Source organism: Alligator mississippiensis, chromosome 6 (assembly GCF_030867095.1).
Source record: "Alligator mississippiensis isolate rAllMis1 chromosome 6, rAllMis1, whole genome shotgun sequence".
NCBI lineage: Eukaryota > Metazoa > Chordata > Crocodylia > Alligatoridae > Alligator > Alligator mississippiensis.
In genome coordinates this window covers 55742368-55764905 of record NC_081829.1, presented here as the reverse complement: position 1 = coordinate 55764905, position 22538 = coordinate 55742368, and the positions used below count along the sequence as shown (strand labels likewise).

The window sequence follows — 22538 nt, the reverse complement described above, 5'->3', positions numbered from 1 at the left end:
ATTAGTGAGACACGTTAATTTAAAGCACCCAGCGCTACATCAGGAATGAGTGCATCACAGGCGCAGCACACATCAGTACCAAGAAAATGACAGCAGTGTGCTTTGAGCTAAAACACGCTGAACATGTTTTAGCTATTTTCTCAGCACTGATGCACACTGCGCCACTGATACACATGACGTGCAAGGCTGCCAGTGTGCATCAATTTACATGCTCAAGCAGACTTGATTAATTGAGGCCGCTCTGGCGTGCTGGATTTCCCACACGTTGGAACAGGCTCCCCACATGTGTGTAAGTGCCCTTCTTCATCTTCTGTTGGAGTACCTTAACCACATTAGCCCAATAGGCCAGTAGGCTTGGGATGAACCTTTGACATTTTTTATTAAATGTGAATGTCACTACTACAATTATCTACCTATAGAATTACCTTGCTCAAGCAAAAAAACCCAAAATAACTTAGAGGTACTATTGTAAAATTTTACATATTGGGAAAAAATTATATTGTTGAAGTTTCAAAATGTACTTAAGATAATTTTAGAGTTTTTACAGAGCAGCTGCTCATAAATTGCAATTTATTTGAATACACTGTGAAAGTTAGCCAGCCTCTTTGCTTACTGCTTCTTCTGTAATATTCTCCTTTGTGTACTGTACATTGGTATCCAGGGTACAGTCCACGTTCAAAATGAGCCATATATAGTTAACAGTTTGCATATCTCTTTTTATTAAGAACTGATAAAAAAAAAGTCTGCTACAGAGAGTAGACTTTATCCTGCTCTGCTGAATTCAGTGATTAACTCTAATTGGCTTCTACGATACATGATTACAGCCAATATAAATAGGATTTTTTGGGAAAAGGAGAGAATTAACATGCAGTTAAGTATCCTCCCATTCCAATTACCCTCAGGTGCAACAGGACCTCCTCATTTTCCTCCCAATCGTTACCCTCAGCCATTTCTGGCAACAATTCTTGTCTTGGGAGTCAATTTAGTAGCTTTACGTTTTGAGCAAGAGCAGTAATACTTAATTAATGCATGATGGCCTTATTCATAGTCGTTGGGCAAGTTCTACCAACCAATCCTTGTTCCTTCCTTCCTCCAAAACAAAAAATCTGCATATTTTCCTTAGAGAGCAAATTTCCATACTCGTATATAAACATTAAAAATGATTCTACATATTAAATCATGCACAACTGAAGGTTAACAGTTTTAGTTCATTCCACATTTGTTTCAAACATTCAGTGACATCTGAAAGACTAGTTAATATTTTGGATTTTCTTGACTATCCCAGGATATCTGGAGTTAAACAGGCAAACAGGAGAAAAGATCAATTCCTCTTATCATAGAATCATATAATCATAGAAGTAGGGTTGGAAGGGACCTTGCAGATCTTCAGGTCCAACCCCCTGCCTGGGCAGGAAGAAAACTGGGCTCAAGTGACCCCAGCCAGGTAGGCATTGAGCCGCTTCTTTAAGACCCCCAGGGTAGGAGCCAGCACCACTTCCCTTGGAAGTTGGTTCCAGATCCTAGCCGCCCTAACTGTGAAGTAGTTCTTACGGATGTCTAGTCTAAACCTACTCTCCAACAACTTGTGGCCATTATTCCTTGTTATCCCGGGGGGTGCTAGGGGAAACAAGGTCTCCCCCAAACCCTTCTGGTTCCCCCTAGTGAGTTTATAGATGGTCACAAGGTCCCCCCTCAGCCTTCTCTTGTGAAGGCTGAACAGGTTCAGGTCCCGTAGCCTCTCATTGTAGGGTCTGCCCTGCAGTCCCCGGATCATGCGGGTAGCCCTCCTCTGGACCCTCTCAATGTTGTCCACATCCCTCTTGAAGTGGGGTGCCCAGAACTGGACACAGTACTCCAGCTGCGGCCTGACCAGTTTCACGTAGAGGAGGAGGATCACCTCCTTGGACCTACTTGAGATGCACCTGTGGATGCACGATAAGGTCCGGTTAGCCCTGCCGACCATGACCTCCCATTGTCAGCCCATGTTCATCTTGGAGTCAATAATGACTGATCGTAAAAGGCAATCAGGTTGGTCTGACATGACCTGCCCTTAACGAAACCGTGCTGGTTGCCCTTGAGCATCATCCCCGATGCCGGCCCGTCACAGATGTGCTCCTTGATGATCTTCTCAAAGAGTTTCCCCAGGATTGAGGTAAGACTGACGGGCCTATAGTTGCCTGGGTCCTCCTTCCTCCCTTTTTTAAAGATGGGGACCACTTAATTTTCCCATTCTTCAACGCAACTGTAAAACAAGATATCTTTAGACTATGGGCTCTACTATTCTACTTTTCTGCCAAAATGAGATTTTTTTTTCTTTTCTAAATCAGAGATGCAAGCTCTGACAAAAAAAATATTAGATTTGCTTTGCATCTTTATGGGTATCTCTACAACATTTTAACTAAGTTATGGAACTCATCCATCAAATGATTGTGTTTGTATTTATAATACAAATCAAATTATTAATTTGTACTAGCAATGGGCAAGTGCATTTGATGACAGTTTTTATTTACCTTCCTTTAGTAGTACGATACCTAATTTTTACTGGATCTTTGTAATTCTTAATTCTTTTGTTAGTATATTAAATCTCACCTACACAATAGTGCTACTAAGAATAGCATTCTTAATGCTAACACCTTTTTGCCTTTATGCTTTTAAAAATGTAATTATTCTGCAACATAGATTTAAGCATCAGAATAGCATGGGTTCAAATTGTTGTATGGCTATCTTCTTAAGCAGCTATTAATAAAAGAAAGAAAAAACACTGAGGAAAAGTAATTCACAGCAGAAAAATGGTAGTTAAGCATTTCACTCAGCACTCTTAAAGATACTTCAATCAGAGCTTTACATGACCAAATTAAAATCAATGGGAGTTATACAATCTTATTGGAATAACACCAGGGATGCATACGGTCCCTTGAATGATACTGGACTTACAAACAACAGGTCCTAATCTGAGTATGGAAGTTTACTTGAATAATAGGACTGCCAGCCTTAGAAGTCAGTCATACTCACAAGAGGCAGAAGTCTCTCACTACATAGGCCACAAGTCAAACTCATGCCCCAAAGAGAACAGAATCAGCATCAGAAAGAGAACACAATCACCTAAGCACCTTCAACTCAAAATGTGACACCCTGCTCTTTAATTAGCCCGTTTCACAACAGAACAATTCGCAGCAGACCTTTATAACTGTATCAGGTATGTAATTACTATGATGATGTTCCCTGTATAAAGGAATCTAGGGACAGACATAAATACTCGCATGTAGGATGTTACAAACTCAGGCACAGAACACTGGAGCTCTTTTTCCATCTCCAGACTTTTCACCCTTATATACTACTGTATGTATCCAAATCCAAGATGACTTCGAATTTAGGAAGTGCTCCAATAATTAGATTCTATACATGGGGAATGTATGAATTTGTTGCAATTTTCCATGCATAGAATCTAATTATTGGGCAGCCAACTTAAATTTGTCCCCCTGCTGCTACAACATGGAAAGCAGGGGCAGGGTGGAGGCAGGGAAGGGGCTCGGGGCAGGTAGATCTGACACCTGCCTCCTGCCCCCCCCCCCAAACTTGTCCCCTCTATTGCCTGGCACCCCCATTTGGCTCCCCTCCATCACCTTCCCCCTGCTGCAGTGCCCAAAGCCCACCACCTCTGCTCTCCCCAGCCTCTGCCGCCTGCCTGCCCTCCACAGCCTCCATACCATGCAGCAGCTCCAGGACCCCCAAGCTGCTGCCAGCACTGCTTCTCCTGCACTGCTGGGCCAGGACTGGAGCTACGAGGTGCTTGCCCCAGCCCAGAATGGGGCCAGAGCCCCACGTGACAGTAAGCAGTAAGTGGGGGTACAGGCTGTGGGGGACAGGTGGGAGGTAGGTGCCAGGGGGCATGGGGAGACAGAAGCTGCAGGGAGCAGACAGGGGGAGTAGGTGGCTGTGACCCCAACTCCAACCCTGAGCCCGGAGCAAGGCCGGGGCCAGAGTCAAAGCCTGCCCCTACCCCTACCCCTACTTTGTATTAGAATCCATGACAATGGGGCTTCCCCCCCACTATGCTGAATGGGGAAATAGACTCATCTTGGATCTGAATAAATACAGGCACTTTAAAAATCACAAATAATCAGTAAATATTCTTCACGCTTTTCAAAAAGTAGAAAAACATTCAAAGAATACTACAAGTTGGCAATAAAAAATAATAAACTAATCATAAATAAAATGGCTCATTCACAATTTTTATAATGTGCCTCTAAAAACATAGGGTAAAAATAAGCTACTTGATGACCAAATTCAACAAGACTGAATTCATGCTAAGCGCTCCCCATCCCACCCCCCACCCCCGTCACCAAATCTGACCTCCTATTGTACTGGACAATTTATGAATCACATAAGAGAAAACATGTTGGACACAAAGAACACTTCACTCTTTTGTACAGAAGATGTATCAGATTGGTTTACATTCTTACAATGCCAAATTCTAATGTTAAATTAGATTTTAAAAATGAAATGTTTTGAATGACCTGTTACAAGTTACATTCCAATCATGTAATTCACACAGCATTAGCGTGGAAAGATCAGCCAAACAAGCCATAAAACTTCAAGCCCAGAACAGCAATTGTATGATATATGATTTGCAAAGTGTGCCAATTTTGAAAGAACCATTATGTAACGTTATCCTGGCAAATTATTAATAAAGAACAACAATTTGAAGTTGTTGCAGGTTATAATAATATGGAGAGAGTGAATATATCAACAAACTGGATTAGCAATATGTTTGTTTAAAACTTCTCTCTCATCAGCTAACTACAATGATATATGATTTTTTAAGATCGCTCCTTTAACCGTATCTTACCAAAAAATCTTCCATTCTAATTTAATAAGCCAAATTTAGGCTCTTCACCACATTACAAGACATGTATTATTGTAACTAACATACTTCTAGAAAATCCTTCTTTTGTTAAAAAAAATCTGGTTCTCACTAAATGTACACTAAATAAAAGTAGGCCTACTTTTATTACTTGGCTTAAAAATTGTATTATTTTGTGTATTAGATATGAGGCCCTGGCTGCACTGGATGAGTGTGCAGTGGTGGAAAGTGCACTGGAGGGGCCTGCCGTTATCGCTGAGCGAGCTGAAGGCCGGCCAGGTAAGGAGAAGAAGAGACGCTGCATCATCATTGTGGGTCACTCCTTGCTGAGAGGAACAGAGGGACCCATTTGTAGTCGGGATCCCACGGCGTGTGAGGTCTGCTGTCTGCTCGGAGCTAGGATCAGGGGCATCATGGTGAGAATTCCTGACCTCATCCGACCCTCCGACAACTATCCCATGGTTCTCATTCATGTGGGAACAAATGATGTGGCCAGGAGTAGTCCAGACCATATCATGAGTGACTACAGGGCTCTGGGGACCAGACATAGGAAGACAGGGGCGCGGGTGGTCTCTTGTCAATCCTCCTGGTCAGCGGTCGCAGTAGGCATCACATCACCTGTGTCAGGGAAGTCAACTCGCGGCTCCGGAGTTGGTGTCATCGCGCGGGTTTTGGCTTCCTGGACCACGATCCGCACTTCCATGCAAGGGACCTCCTGGGATGTGACGGGCTTCATCTCTCCGCAAAAGGTAAGAGTCTCTTTTCTTACACGTTGGCTGACCTCCTACATCAGGCTTTAAACTAAGTATGATGGGGAATGGGGAGGCAGGAGATGGAGAGAGTCTAGAACCTACAAACTGTGAGACATGCAGCAGTACACCCCAGGTAAGTACCAAGGGGAGGAAAGGGGGCGGGGTTGCTCTCTATGTACATCTACCCTAAACAAAATGGGATCAGAGAAGGAGAAAGTTCAGGCATTGTGTGTTAGGCTACATGGAGGTTGGGGAAAGGGACTTGGTGGGGGGGGTAGGCTACAGATCACCACACCAAGAGAAAAAGCTAGATTTGGAATTCCTGAGGCAGCTCTCAGAGGCTGTACAGTCTAGGGACATGGTTGTCATGGGGGACCTAAACTACCCTGAGATCTGCTGGGAGGAGCAGTCACCCAAATCCAACCATTCAGATAGGTTCTTAACCTGCGTGCAGGACCTTCACCTAACACAGGAGGTATATTGTCCCACTAAGGGGAATACCTTACTGGACTTGGTGCTGGCTATGGGGGATGACCTGGTAGGGGAGCTGCAGGTTTGTGGTCACCTTGGGGATAGTGACCACCAATCAGTCAAATTCACCATACGGCATAGGGTAGGTAAGATAACTAGTAGGGTGGAAGTGCTTGACTTTAGGAAGGCTAACTTCAGTGTGCTTAGGAATCTAGTCAATAATGCACTGCAGAAGGAGAATATTGGCGAGATGGGAGTCCAGGAAGCGTGATTGTTCCCAAAGGAAGTGATCCTTCGGGCACAGAGAGAGACTATTCCAATACGAGGGAAAAGGGGGAAAGGAGCCAAAAAACTTCCTTGGCTAAACAGGGAAATGCAGGGGAGCCTAAGGGCTAAAAAAGAAGGCATATAGGCGGTGGAAGCAGGGGGAAGCTACCAAGTGTCATAACCCAATGATTCTTAGTGCCTCGGCACTTTGGAATTTTCCCGCCACATGGAGCTTTCTTTGCACGGTGGATTTCTCAGCTGCAGAGAGAAATCCCCGGTGCAAAAGAGTTCCCGCCACACGTATGCAAATCAGCGTCCCACTATTGGTCAATTCTAAATTATTCCTACGTGGCGGCTAGCAATTGGCTCGCTAGCCGTACAAAAGGTTAGAGCAGTTTCCGCCCAAGTTGGAGGACTCCACAACCATCTCATGGAGAACTCTGTGGAGCCTAGCAAACTCCGCGTGTGTCTTGGAGGAGGACATAGAGGCCTGATCAGCTCTTAGCCACTCCCCGTCATAGTGGAAATTTGACGTATCCCCCGTGTGAAGCGCTCGTGGAGTCATACATCAACGACTCATCTCGGTTCGGTGCGGTTCGGAAGAGATCTCACTTGCGTTTGTTTGTGTGCAACTGCAACTCAAGCAAGTTTCCTCCCTGCACTGTGACCATCGGCAGTGTAAGTAAAGCTTTCTTTGTAAAACCAATACGCTTCCGTGCCTAACTCTACTCCGTTGTGGAAAAACCCCACCTGACGGTCCTGGCTACTGGCCATAGCCTTAGACCGACCCTCGGTCCCGACACCAAGGAGGAGTATACCTACTTGGCCCGCACTTGCAGGGAGGCAGTTAGAAAGACCAAAGCAACTATGGAGCTGAGGCTGGCAACACAAATTAAAGACAACAAAAAGTCTTTTTTAGGTACATAGGGAGTAAAAGGAAGGCACAGGACAACATAGGACCCCTACTGAACAAGAAGGAGCAATTAGTGAAAGAGAGGGGGGACAAGGCTGAGCTATTCAATGAGTTTTTTGCCTCAGTATTCCTGAACAGGGCTCAAGATAAGTTTCCTAATGGGTTCTTAGATGGACATCAGAGGGACACCAGCCCACCAACTGTCAATGGACTGGATGTGTTCAAGTCAGCAGGCCCAGATGAGCTGCATCCAAAAGTACTGAAGGAATTGGCCGGCGTCATAGCAGAACCACTGGCATAGCTGTTTGAGAGCTCATGGTCAGTTCCTGGAGGACTGGAAAAGGGCCAATATGGTCCCTGTTTTCAAGAAGGGGAGGAAGGAGGATCTGAGTAATTATAGGCCAGTTGGTCTCTCCTCCATCCTTGGAAAGATCTTTGAAAAGATTATGAAGGATCATATTTGTGGGAGTCCAGCAGGAAAAATAAGGCAGTAGGGAAACCAGTATGGATTTGTAGCAGGTAGATCATGCCTGACCAATCTGATTTCATTTTATGACAGTGTCACAAAATGCTTAGACACAGGAGTAGGGGTGGATGTCGTTTTCTTGGACTTTAGCAAGGCCTTCAATACGGTATCTCATCCTATTCTCATAAATAAATTTAGAGGCTGTGACATAAATGTTATACAGTCCGGTGGGTGGCAAATTGGATTAGTGGTCACACCCAGAGTGTGGTAGTAGATGGGTCGCTATCGACCTAGAAGGATGTGGGTAGTGGGGTCACACAGAGTTCGGTCCTTGGACCTGTACTCTTCAATATCTTCATCAGTGACTTGGATGTGGGTGTGAAGTGTACTCTGCCCAAGTTTGCAGATGATACTAAATTGTGAGGTGAAGTGCATACTCCGGAGGGTAGGGAATGATTGCAGACAGACCTGGACAGGTTAGAAAAGTGGGCAGTACACAATAGGAAGCATTACAACAAGGACAAGTGCAGAGTGCTGCACCTAGGGTGCAAAAACATCCAGCACATCCATTGTCTGGGAAGTGACCCTCCCAGCAGCACAGAAGCAGAAAGGGATCTCAGAGTCATAGTGGACTCCGAGATGAACGTGAGTCGTCAGTGTGACAAAATCATCAGCAAAGATAACAGCACTTTATCATGCATCAGCAGATGCATGAAAAATAGATCCAAGGAGGTGATATTTTCCCTCTCTCCAGCATTGGTCAGACCACAGTTGGAGTACTGCAGTTTTGGGCACCGTATTTCAAGAAGGATGTTGGTAGACTCGAGTGGGTCCATAGAGGGCCACGTGTATGGTTAGGGGCTTACAGAACACGCCCTATGAGGAGAGACTGAGGGACCTAGACCTCTTCAGCCTCCACAAGAGAAGGCTGAGAGGTGATCTTGTGGCCGCCTACAAATTCATTAGTGGGTTGCAGCAAGGGATTGGAGATGCTCTGTTCACCAGGGCGCCTCTTGGGATAACAAGGAACAATGGTCACAAACTGACACAGAGCAGATTTAGGCTAGACATCAGGAAAGACTTTTTCACAGTAAGAGTGGCCAAAATTTGGAATGGGCTTCCAAGGGAGGTGGTGCTCTCCCCTACCTTGGGGGTCTTTAAGGGAAGGCTGAATAGGCATCTGGCTGGGGTCATCTGACCCCAGCACTCTTTCCTGCCTAGGCAGGGGGTCGGATTCGATGATCTTTTGAGGTCCCTTCTGACCCTAGCATCTATGAATCTATTCTCCTACCCAAGATATTAATTCCAAGACCTCAAATTTAAAACATGTCTTTTTAGGAACAGGTGTTTCTGTTAAGCAAACCAATGAAGTTCCTACAGTTACTAGCCAGAAACAGCACAGCTTTTTCTATTAAATACTGATGCTCTGTGCAAATCTCAGTCAGAAGTTGGTGAAATCAGCACCTTCAGATCAACCACAATTATAAGAGCCTGATTTATACTCTGTTATATCGAAGCTATATGCCCCATGCAGCAATCACAGTTATGACCGTCAGTCTTTCCATTACAAACTCCAGCTTCCAGGGGCTTAAAATGCAACAATTAAATCTACTCAGGAGTGAAACATGGTAGATATATAGTGTCTCCTTCCAGGGCAAATTAAAAAAAAAAAATTAAAATCTGTTCATAATAATGTCTTGAAACATATATATTAGAGTACAGTTGAAAAACAACCATTTCAGTTGTATGTGTCCATTCTGGTAGCTGACAAATTCCAAATTTAACAATAATTTTATAACCCTTTACCACAGATAATTCAAGCTCCCTGACACTGCAGATAACTTAAACCTTGCATAGACCTAACTTCAGCTACATATTTCCTGTTAGGAAAATCATGGTTTCTATAAAGTGTCCATATAAGTTGCATGCAAAACACTGAAGTATAGTTTACAGGATGTAAGACAGTGACTCTCAGCTAGGGTGCTGCAGCCTTAAGATACACATAAGCTACACTTTCAAGTGTACCATGTGGCACCAACTCAGTGTTAGCACCATTAGTGTGCAAACATGAGCCACAAGATAAATTCAGAGATTTCAAATAGAAATCCATAGTGTTAAAAACAACTTGATCAGTTGTTGTCTTTCTGAATTATATGCAATAGAAGAACTGCTCTATTATTTTTCCGTAGTCAAAAATAAGCAAAAACTAAAAGCTGGCTTTACCTGAGGAGTGCTTGGAGTCTAACAAGACAAGGTTATCTGATATCTGATATGTCCTTAGACCAACACGGCTACAGCCTACACCCCTGGAGTCTAACAAGGTTGAAAACCACTGACTTAAGATGTCCTCAACCATTACTGTTTGCAGCCAAACCAGTTAGTTACCCCGGGGGGGGGGGGGGGGTCCAGCGAGCAAGATACTTATCAAATAAGTATCCATCTTTCAACAGAGTGGTTGAAATATAAAGTCAGCATTTTTTGTGGAAACTTAAATTTGAATTCCCTCATTTCCAGAAGTCTGCTATTTTAAGGCTAGAACATTCTGTTGAAAAAAATCTTCGCTTGAATTAGGGTGAAGGTTGTAATGTGTCTTTCTTAAAGTTCCTGTCTGAAAATAGGAAATATATCCTACATAACTTACCAACTCTACATACCTGGTGCCGATACCCAGGAAATAAACTGTCAGTTAATATGATAAAATGTTTTTGTCTCCTGCATCCTGATCATCCAGTTCCCCAAGTCTACTTTTAATATTCCAGAGTTATGAGTTTTCTTTTCTTAAATGAATATGCCTTCAAAAAGGCCTCTGTTTGCCCTACTTCCTAAAAGATCAAACTGCTCTAAGAAGCAGGATAGATAACATTTGGTCTCAGACCAAAGGCATATTAATGGCAAGATATCACATGACCCACTAGAGCTGAAAATGTGAACCATACACAAGAGTACCCTGCCAGATTTCCAGCAAGGCACAAAAGTTTCTTCTAACTAAGGGAAGTTACAAATGTTCATACTTTAACACAGTAACATTTTACACGTAACAGGTTACAAATCTTTGCCCTAATACAGTGTATAAAATCTCTCTAGAGCATTTCTAGAACAGTTATTCTGTAAAAGATGGCGCGCACACAGCTGAATTCAACTTAGCAAGTCATAATGCATTCACACTAGAAATGAACTGGCCTTCATGTGTGTTAAAAAACAAGGACATCCTCTGTGTTTTTCCCCAAACAAAAGGAAAAGCAATTTTTTCTAATTATTTACCCTATCACTACATTTACAATTTAATTCCTTCATCGAAAGAAAAAGAAAAACATGTGTCATGTCATTTCATTCCTGTCCAATGTTAGTTATTTTCAGTTTTAGACTTTAATGAGGGGGAGTGTTTTCACTGTAAAACATAATTGCACTTTGTAAACAACCTCTAAAAAAACCAGCACTGAACTTGAATCAGTGAATACCTTGTCTGCATGAAGGTTTGCATTTATGTTTGAAGAAGCTGTTTCCAAAATCCAGTTACAATCTAACTGATTTGCAAAATGTTTTAAATTCCCACCCACCACTGTTACAAACATTATTACAGACTCAGTAGGACATGCCAAGAAGGGAAGTGAGAATGTCATGAGGTGAGGGTTTTTACAGGGGGAGGGATTCCCCCTTTTTTTATTATTACCTAACTACCTGAACTCCCTGGAGACAGAAAATTATGCTACAACCTTATTAGTTACCTTGTTAGTTACAAAAGACATTCCAAAAACAATTTTTAAGAAAGTTCTAGGTAATAGCTGAAGCCATAGTAGTGACAGAATCTTGTAATAAATGTATTCATTTTGACACCTGAAAAAATATTTTTCCACACCATTGCTAATTGACTTTGGGGGTTTTCAGGAATGCTGACAGGAAAGAGCAAAAATTAAGCAAATGTGTCTCAGAAGATCTGTAAAATGTGCACAAGGCTGGCAACAGGATTAGATGTGAGAGACCCAGCTTCCTGGCCAAATACAAATTAACGGAAAAAAAAGGGTTGTACCATATGAACATCAAAAAGTTAATTTTTAATGACATGCTCTAACGCGGTGTCCTTATTACATACAGTCTGAATATCAAGCACTAACAGCAATTCAGCAAGTCCCAGGAAGGATCACCTTTGCACCAATTCTATACCAAAATTGCCAGGAAATGGCTTAGGTCCAACTGCTTCAGGCAGGAATTCCAGGTTTCTATATTACCCATGGACACTACGGGGAATAAACAAGAATTGAGGTTTATCAGCACCACACCAAAAAGAACTCCAAGAGGAGGAAAAACATAGAGCAGCGTATTACAAGATATACCAGTTAACATAGAAGGCAAGTATAGGTCAATTAAGTACAGCCATTATAGATTTCAGTAAGAAAGTGTAACTTTTTAAACTCCTTCAGGAGGTATAAGCATTGCTCACTGAAGAGCACTGCTCTCATTTACATTCAGACAAACCCAGAGATGTTAATAAGATTAAGAAAAGATTGTAATGAATGGTATGCCACCAATATTTGGACAGCTAGGGAGATCTGCTTCCTTAGGCTGGGAGAATGAATTATGTAAAGAAAACACAAGCCTGTGACACATGTCAAACAGAGCATCATAAGTTCAGCCTGTGGAAGAACACAAGCATACTTTTAAAGGAGGTCTTTTACAAGAATAAATTCTGACAGGCCCCACCTTTCCTCCTCCAGTAGCTCTTTCATTGTGAGCCATGCACCATTCCAAGTCACAAACCATCTTCCTAACTAATTAATAATATTTAAGCTTCTAGATTTAGAGAGATAAAAATAAACTAAAAAGGTCACAAAAATAGAAACACCCTGAAAACTGTATATTCTCAGATTTGTTACTCTATTTACCCAAATCCAAGCAGACTCTGAATTTAAGGTGACCCCGCAATAATTAGATTCTACGCATCGAAAATGTATACATTTGTTCTAATTTTCCATGCATAGGATCTAATTATTTGAGATCATCTTAAATTCATCATCCCCTCCCTCCCCCTCCTCCCTCCCACAGCAGCAACACGAAAAGCAGCAGTGGGGGAGGCCAGGAGTGGGGACCAGACTGGGGAAGGCAAGTGGCCTGACTGCCACCCCTCCTGTCACCTGTCACCCTCACCACTTGCTCCCCCCCCACCTGCACCCCTTGTAGTGCCTGTACCTCCCACCACAACTTACCCCCTTCCCCGCAGTGTCTGCGTCCACAGCACATGCACCTCCTACAGAGCCTGCATCTGTTTGCGCACACACCAAAATTACCATACATGTTCTTGAATTGAAAATGAGGGGTTCCCACCATGTTGAATGGGGGGGAAAAAAACCCTTGCTTTGTATTTGAGTAAATACACTACATTTTTTTTCTTTCATCTCCAGAACACATACAATAATTTTGTTGAGGGTGAGAACAGATAATAAGGGTTGTGTGGACTGGTTGCTGGACTGGAATTATTTAACTGAAGATACAGCATGTATTACTTTTCCCAACTATCATATGGATTTAAACACCGTCTTTCCAGGACTGTCCTGTGTACTGTACATTGGCAAACTCTGTCCACATTAGCTAATCTTAGCTCATACCATCATAGTCTTGTGCATAATGGCTATCAAAACATTGTATCTAATTTCTTTTTAATGATCCACTGTGTGACCTTAAGACTCCACCCTGTATGTACTTTGATATACAGTAGGAGGAACAAGTTTAATATGTTTACCTTGCTGAAACTCCCAAGCTGGGGGGAATTACTAAAAAGGACAAATTTCTTAAGATGTCTGAAAGCAACTTCGGCCTGGGCAGACACTCATAATGCATGCAGGACTGTGTTTTCTGTTACTAGATGGTATCTAATGTTTCATTAAACCTGGCTCCCTGAGCCAAAGGAAAAAGTGGTCAAGTAGATGAGGCATGCGTGCTTTTATAGAAAAACAAGTAACAGAAAAGGGATTCCCTTGGTGTTTAAAGAAGAATGGGATGCACAGGACAGCAGAACTAGACCAACCACTGTTATCAGGACAGATACCCTAACACAAGAAGGCAAATTTATTGTTGCCCTGACCTTTTATTTGCAGAAGTGTCTACTTATGAAATGACTACTGTTGTTTTAACTAGGGGCCTGAAGGAGAGAAAAGAAGACAAAAATCATTTTAAAAACAAAAACACTAGAATTTATCCAGTACCTCAAAAAACTGTATACCTAGAAGTCTGAATAGAAGGCAATGGGCTTCAGGTTTTGATTTTCAGTCAACCCTCAAATTGCTGCTTGTTGTTTTTCACTGCAGAACTTAAAAGGGTTACACTATTAATATTGACAAACAAAAAGTGTTAATGTCTCCCAGCTCCTGCTTTAAAAACAAGAAGGGTCACCTTTCCAACTTATTCCTACAAAGTTCCTACAGATTTCACGGGGAAAAAGCTGCTGTAGCCTTAATTTAGAACTTTATGAAGAGAAAAAAATACAGAAACAGCACTCACCCAGGAATCTGAAATGTCAACATGCAACATTTCCCAACACAGCAAATACTCTATCCACATTTCTCAAACAAGGGTACACATATCCTTAAGGGAACGCAGCCAACTTCTCAAGAGCACATGGGAGGAAGGGATGGGAAAGCAGAAGTCGGGAAAGCACAAGAAGGGGAAATATGGAGAAAAAGGAAGAAAGAGAAAAAAAGTGAAGAGCTCTACAGTCTCCCTCAGTTTGACAGAGGTTACTGGGTGGTTGTGGCGACTTCCAGTGTTAGGGGGTTTTATCATTTTTCATCGTCTTGGCATCACAGGAGCCAGCAGTGCGCAGAGATGCGAGACCCACTGGAGTGGAAGCAGCGCTGCTCTCTCAGACAAGGACAACCCCAGTCGCCCACACCCCAGGGCCACCCAGCGGCGTTCTCCAGGCGGCTCACAGGCCTGGCGCACTCCAGGTGCAGCCTGAAGCGGGACCTGCAACACCCCGGGGTGTGTTGCGAGCCTTCCCGGAGCATGCACAAGGGCCGGGGGTCTGGGACGGACCCAGAGCACCGCTGGTGGCCCCGGGCGCCGCGAGCCAGCTCCGCCAAGCCAAGAGGTCGCCGGCGAGGCTCGGACTCCCGCTCCCGGATCAGGGCCCCTGTCCCTTCCCCGGCCCTGCGGGCAGCCCCGAGCCGGGGCGAGCGGGCGGCCCCGGCCCCGGCCCCGGCCCCGGCCCCGGCGCGGCTCACCCAGAAGAGCACGGCGTAGATGACCAGGCTGAGCTTGAGGCACAGGTAGGAGAAGCGCGCGCAGTAGCGAGCCGGCTCCGCGCCCCCCGCCGGCGCCATCCTCCGTCCCTGCCGCCACCTGCCGTCCGGGCCTGAGCCAGCACCAGCAGGGAGGGGCGGGCTGGGGCGGGGCGCTGCGGGGCGGGGACCGGGCACAGGGCCGGGACAACGCTGGGGCAGCCCGGCGGGGCGGGGCGGGGCGGATGCCCGCACAGGCGGCAGGGCCCGAGGCTGCTCCCCCCGGGGAGCTGGAGTCCAAGCAGCGGCAACAAGGCGCCTCCGTCCCGCCCGGCGCACCGCGAGCGGCTGCCCGGCTCCCAGCAGCGCCAAGCAGCTCGAGTCAGGGCTCGGAAAGCTGCGCTCGGCCCGGAGCTGGAGCCGGAGCCAGGGTGCTCTGCCCTTGCACTTGAGCGCGGAGCAGGGTCCCCCGGTCAGCACCGCACCTCTGCTGGCACCTGCTCTCCGAAGCCGTGCCAGGGCTCCCCCACCACTGCTACTTCACTTGACCACACGTGGCACTGCAGGAGGAAGGAAGTTTTGCCTTTTCCAAATTCAGCCCGCAAAAGTTTGGGCAGGGGAAGCTGGATATGCAAAGCTGGTGGTCTGAGGTCACTGAAAAATTGACCTTCTGTTTTGGGTTTTTTTAAGTATTGTACAGTTCCTCTAGGTGCCTATAAAATACGTGACTATATAAAGTCCAATACATGCATTAGCTGCTGTTAATAGTAAAGCACTGAAACAGGCTTCCAGAGAGACTGGAATCTCCATCCTTAGAGGTTCTTAAGACCTGGGTAGACAAAGCTTTGACTGGGATGATCTAGTAGGGATGGTCCTGCTTTGAGCAGATGACCTCTTGAGGTCCTTTCCAGTCCTAATTTTCTGTGATTCTAGGATCATCATCCTTTTTAACTATTGTTACTGTTGTTAATAAACTGACCAGCCTTCAGGGCAAAGCCTGAAAATAAGTGTGAGATAAAAGCTTTCCAAATGAACAGTCCATAAGTAGCAATTATTTACAGCCATGTGCATAAGTACACCAATGTAAATCATTCCTCCACTTTGCCTGCTTCTCTGTTCTTATAAACAAGTAGGATGTAGATGTTTACAAGAGCCTTCTTCTCCAGCATAGAGCTGATAGTCTGAATTGTAAGTTAATTAAGAGTGGTTAAAGAATGAAAGATCTATATTGCAATGGAATATGCAGTTGTGTCTAATTTGAAAGGTGTCCTGTATTAGGATTAATTTTTTCAGATGTTCATTTCAGAAAAATAATGTGAAAAATAGCATATAGATATAGATATATTTCTATGTTGACAATTAGCTATTTTTGGACAATATCAAACACAAATACCTAATTTTTATTGTCAAAATGTCTTATATCAGTATTTTCAGAATAAGTGTTTTGATTTGTTGTTTCAAAACAACTTCTGGTTTAAATCTTTTTGTATTCTCACCAAGGAGTCAGCAAATGAGCAGGTGCGCCGTAGTCTCCACTTCACTGCACTGGGATATATTCATGTTATTAGAGTAGCCCCATTTGATCATGTTTGCTTTTGATCTTCCAGTTTGTGTACATTGATGATTCAGCCACTGCCATGTTAACCAATCTAAATCAGCCCCCCGGTAAGGTCCTCTTGGGGTTCCAGGTCCATTTCAGAGCACCTGATTGTGCATAATCTTTCCTTCCATAGTTTCAGCGTTACCCTGACAGCTGTCGTATCTAAAGGCTCAACACTGGTCACAGAACTACATCGTATTTAAACCTTTCGTGTTGGTTTTAGACATCCTCTTATTTCATGACAGTTGTCATTTAGAACTGGGTCTAGTTTCTTGACACAAACTGATTGCTCCTATAGGTGGAGGGAGAAAAAAAATTGGGGGGATAGGGGGCTAAGTATGCGCACGCACACACCCGCCCCCAACAGGAAAGTCTGCAGGGGAAGAGGAAAGGGCCCCGGGGGGGGGGGGGGGGGGGGGGAGTGGTGGAAAAAGTGGGACTGGGACTGGAAATGGGCAGGGATCAGGAGGGACTGGAGCAGAGCTGAGCTCAGGGCCAGGGCCCGCTGTGGCCATGCAGCCATCCTTCCCCTGCACCCGGGGTCATTGCCCAGCGCCGGCACCCCCCACACCAATGAATCCGCTGGGCTCCAGTCCCACACTGGCCCCAGCCCCACGCTGCCTGGGGTGCCCAGAGTCAGGGGCTGGAGTGGGGCCAGCCCCAGTTGCGCTGCCAGGCCGGACAGGATGCAGCCCCTGGGACACCCGTGCCCACCTTGCCAGGCCCTGCACACCTAGGGGAGGGCGGTGTGCAGGATGAAGCTGCAGCTCATCCAGGGGGCATGGGGAGGAGTGGCGACTCCCACCACTGCATGGGTCCCAGGAGGCACTGGGGGTGGATGCCTCAGGATCTGTGTGGGGCAGGGCAGGCTGCTGCTGTGGGCTGGGGCCAGGGTAACGCTGGGCTGTTCCCAGTGGGGGAGGAGCCACGCTGTGCTCGGGGCAGGCAGCAGTGGCGCTGGGACTGACCCATCTCACTGCTCAGCCTGCCCAGTGGTGGGACACACATGGCACTGCACTGCACCGCACCACTTTTGAAGCAGCAGCAGTGAGGCACGGAGGCAGGGAGCAGAGCCCAGCCCACAGCTGCAGCATGTCCTTGCCCCATACACACACCAGGGGGCCATGTGCCCCCTCCCTTGGCTCCCTCGTGCTGCACCTCTGGACAAGCCAACCTGGCCTGGCCAGGGCCCCATTCATTGTGAATGGGGCCCTGGCCAGGCCAGATTGTGGGACAATCCCCACAGTGCAGGAGAGAATAGGGCAGGGTCGGGGCAAATGATTCACCCCTGCCCCTGCCCCACTCCCTCCTGCACTGTGGGAGTGTCGATCTGTCCCCCACACCTCCCAAGCCCAGCTAGTAATAAAGAAAGTAGATTGAAAAACACTTACCTGCCTTCTGGGCCAGCTGCGATCCTGGCTGCACAGGGTATCTGTGTGCACGCACCCCTCCCCCCGCCGCCCACCCTCCGCTGCAGCAGCCTGCAGCCGGACTGTCCTGGTGTTTGTGGAGGCTAAGCCCCAGTAGCCCCCCAACTTCTACCACCTATGGTTCCCATATTGGACATGCATACTCTGCAATGGAATAACACTAGGCAATAGCAGTGGTTCATAATGTAGCTGGGTTTGCTACATAAGCTTAGCATATAGATATAGATATATTTCTATGTTGACAATTAGCTATTTTTGGACAATATCAAACACAAATACCTAAATCCTAGTTTTCAGTTATGGCCTCTAATATTTCCCACCAGAGACACAAGCATGCATATATGCTTTACTGTTTTTACCTGAAAGCTGTATAGACAAAAACAGATACACATCCAATTTTATGAACAAATATCCTTGCTGTATTTTTGTGGTCTTAGAATTGTGAGGTGGTTTGAGACCAGCTGAAAATTTGGACTCACATATTTAAAATCTTGTGAGCCTAAGAAATGAGCTTCAGTGGAACTACTCACCGCATAACGTTAAGCATATATGTATAGTCTTAATAAATAGGGATCCAGGTTTTCCATTTCCCATGGGGGAAATAGAAAAAAATGCAGATGTTTCCCTTTTAACAGAGAAAAATGCAGATTTTTCATTTTAAAAGAGAAACATGCAGATTTTGCACTTTTGCGAAGAGCTCTATGAAGGCTGGCAGAGTTCCAGCCTGAAAGGGGCTGGGGGGAGTGGGAGGAGGGTGGTCAGCAGGAGGCACATGTTCATGTGCACATTTATGCACAGACATGGTCACCAGGCAGCCTGGAGAGCAGCTTCTGCACGTAAGTCTGTTGCGGGGGAAGGGGCAGTTGAAACCCCCAGGGAGGGAGGGAGGGAGTTGGGCAAGGCTGGGGCTAGGGCTGTTGGGTAGGGAGTGAGGAGCACCAGCAGGACCAGGGACTGTGGCTTGGGAGTGAGGGGCCTGGACCTGCATCCTGGTGAGCTAAGGGGGCGGGGAAGGCTCTGATTTTCCATGATAAAAAACCCAAAATCAAACCTCAAAATGTATAGGTACTTCAAATTTATTTTATTATAGTGATTGAGGCACTGGTAAGCTTCCAAATTGCTTTAAAATTGTAAATATATCAATAAAACATTGTTCAATTGATACCTACACACAAACACACACACATACACACACACACCCCTATACCTATATATTAGTGGCATTTCATTTTAATCATGGATTTGGGTTTTTTAATGAGAAGTTGTGATTTTTTTTAAATCAGAGAATTTATGATTTTTAAACAGCAAGAACTAGGATCTCTATAAGATAGGGACTTTATTTGGTTTTTTGGAGGAAAGACTATTGAACCCTCTAAGTACAATCACAATACAATTTATAAATGCTAATTGGCCCTTTATCTTTTACTATTATTGTACAGTATAGTATATAAGAATGCTTGGTATTTTATATAACAACTAAAATGCTTTAATCCTGCGATTTACAACATATGGGCGCAGCAGTCTGTGTACACATTGTTAACTGCAAGACTGGCACCAAGGGGACTAGTCTAGAGATAGAGAAATTGCATGATCATGTAGGTTAGTGTTCTGGGCTAAACAGATAATCACCCTAAGTCTTACTAATATAAGACTGAGTGAATATTAAATGTTATACAATATTAGCTTAGTTTGGAGACAGTACACAATTATTATATATAAACTCAAGGTAGAGAGAATAATACTTTATTTCAATTTCCACACAAAGGACCATTTTCTTTGGGGGAAAATGGCTCTTTCAGAACTGAAGGACTATAGCCCAGAGAATTTGTTCTTGACCTCTAGCCAAGAAACAGAGAAAGAAAGAATTGAGGATAAATGTCTAACACTGAAGCAGTTGACAAGCTTTTAGCATCCTTCTGAACTTAAAAAGTTTTGAACATTTTAACTATACCACTAGTTAAAAATGATACAGGTCTCCTGAGCATCTGTACAGTTCTACTGGCATTAAAGTGCTTCTACCAGTGGAACTTATACCCACTTGAGGACGATATTGTGATCCATGGCTTTGTCACTTCTAGATTAACATTTTGTAGTATTTCGTACATAAGCTAATATTGAAAAAAATTGTTTTATATCTTAAGCTGTCTTGTAAATAGTATTCCCTGCTATGCTATGCTCTTTCAACCATTCAGCATAAGACAAGGGGAATAAACTGGAATAAATAAAAGTGTATTTTTAGTAAGGGGTTTATTTTTGTCATTAAATGTCAGTAATATAAATCATTTCCCCAACCGATTATACGGGTACAAAATCTGTGTAGACCAGACCTGAGTATAAGTGATAGAAGAAGGGGTACAGCCCTCAAGTATTTTCTCCTTATTTGATTGTTTCCATTTTATCCAGGTAACTATGACTTAGGTGCTTCCAACCAAAAGCTTATTTTCTGTTCTAGGTGTTGGGCCAGTCAATCATTATAACATTTGCTGATGGAAGTTTATTATCCAAAGACTGATGGCATTTGACCACATGGTGTTTTGCAATCTCCCTGGACTGACTTAGATGGGAATAGCGGAAAACCATGTTCAAGCCTTAAGGCACTCCACATGTGAGAAATTTCAAGGTGACAGAACTTGCCAATTACATCCTTTGGGATCTGTCATTAAGAGCAGAAACAGTTTATTGCAACATTGTCAATCCCTGCCAAATAGCACAGGAGCTGGCTGTACTGATAGATTCTGCGAGTTCTAGTATCATTGATATTGTGGGTTTGGGTAGGTTTTTATTTTGTTTGGGTTAGTTTAGGTGGAGAGTTTACAGTTTTATTAATCATTTCATCTGTAGTAATAATGCTCTTTGCTACCGTATATTCAGCATGGCAGTATCTGTAGTAGGGGCATAGAGCATAAGGTGGTGCTTTCTAAGCTCTTTGCCATGAAAGATGAATGCACAGGTTCTTGCAAATTTATAGAATGCCTCCTGGATGTTAAGTGACCTACTGAAATATAGGGGTGAGATCGCAGCTAGCCTTCTTGTATATAAGTGTTTAATAAAAGAGTTTGGGAATCTTATGACCCTTGTTCTTATATTCTTAGAGTGTGAAGATGGGGATAGGTGTTAAGTCCTGCCAGATGCTCTAAAACAGTTGTGCACAGGACCATAGTTCCATCTTTTGTGCATGGCTGATGGACTGAACCAGCACACAGGAAAAGTGTACACAATACCTAAAAGAAATTGTTGGAACAGCCCATAAGCACACTTCCTCCCATACTACCAAAGATAGTAGTATTAAGTACTGCCAGATGCTTGATCATCTTCAGGAACTATCAGTATTGCAATGGTTCTAATCTTTCCCCAGGACAACTCTGGCTCATAAAGCCACAATCCAACCCTATTTTTAACACTCTGGATAGATTTCTGCTGACATGACGTTAATACTCCTTAGTTCCTGGTCTTGTAGCTATTAAACATTTTCCTTGAACGCAACATGAGTTCAGTCCATGTACAATAGGATTAGGCTGTACTTCAAAGAATGTGTTGCATTATTTTTCTAGAATAGCAAACACAGCACTCAGATTTTACTTTTCCCATATTTCAGATGACTAACCTTCCTAGGCTTGTTATCACAATCCTTAGAATGAGTGGCTTATTGTAACACTGTTCAACATTTAATCAGGCTTGTAATAAATAAATAACCAGATCTTCTAGCACTCTTCTTTAATACATCTCAAAACACTTGACAAGGTGGCGAATATCACTATCCCCATTTTATATTAAGATTTCAGTTCTGGGAAGGTATCACAGTAGACTAAGAGGTTTAGATTTCTGTGAAGAATTTGGAGGGAAGTTTTGTAGAAATCATAACACTTCCCTGTAGATAAACCATGAGGATACAGCCCATATAAAATTACCTTTGTAACTGACAGAACACTGATATGATAATCTCCACCATACACAAATAATAGAAAGCTAACAATGTGTAGGCGTGTACTAATGAGAGTAAGCATATTAGGTGTTTAGTGGGAGGAAGTGTTGACACAAGGCTGGTTGCAATCAGATTAAAAATCTGTATAATGAAACATATATGTGGGTGGGATAGTTTAAAAGGAACCTTTTCTTGCTGGGTTGGAAAAACACACCTTCCTCACTGGAGTTTCAAGTAGTCCATATGGATTTAGTTTCAGCTTTGAAATATTCACAAATACACATTATTTTACTAGGATCTCTTATACTCTGCAAACCCTAGTTATGCTTAACATAAGCCTTTTCTTTGTGAGGTCAAATAATCCAGATGACAGTCATTTATCCAGGTGAGCTGTTATCTTGTGAAAAATCAGGAAAGACAAGAGTTTCTAGTATCTGATGAATCACTGACTTCAGGAACAGCACAGATTGGCCAATGGTGAGCACCATTTATACACGTTGTGCCTTTGGTTTCTATATTTTATATTAAGTAATCATTGGATAAAATGATAATCCATGGAAAAAGGACTGGAAATCAGGATTATACAAAATGGACACCAAGAAATCAGGCATCTCACTGGTTTTGTGCTTCCTCTGACCATGT

General features: G+C 44.0%; 1 protein-coding gene across 1 annotated transcript in view; it reads right to left on the bottom strand.

The window, feature by feature from the left end:
• TSPAN15 (tetraspanin 15) overlaps positions 1-15099 on the bottom strand; it is a 61449-nt gene extending 46350 nt beyond the window's left edge. Inside the window, exon 1 of the mRNA XM_019484377.2 lies at positions 14948-15099. Coding sequence (XP_019339922.1) covers positions 14948-15046 — 99 coding nt within the window. The 5' untranslated portion in view covers positions 15047-15099. The remainder of the gene's footprint in view (positions 1-14947) is intronic.
• Positions 15100-22538: the final 7439 nt, after the last annotated feature.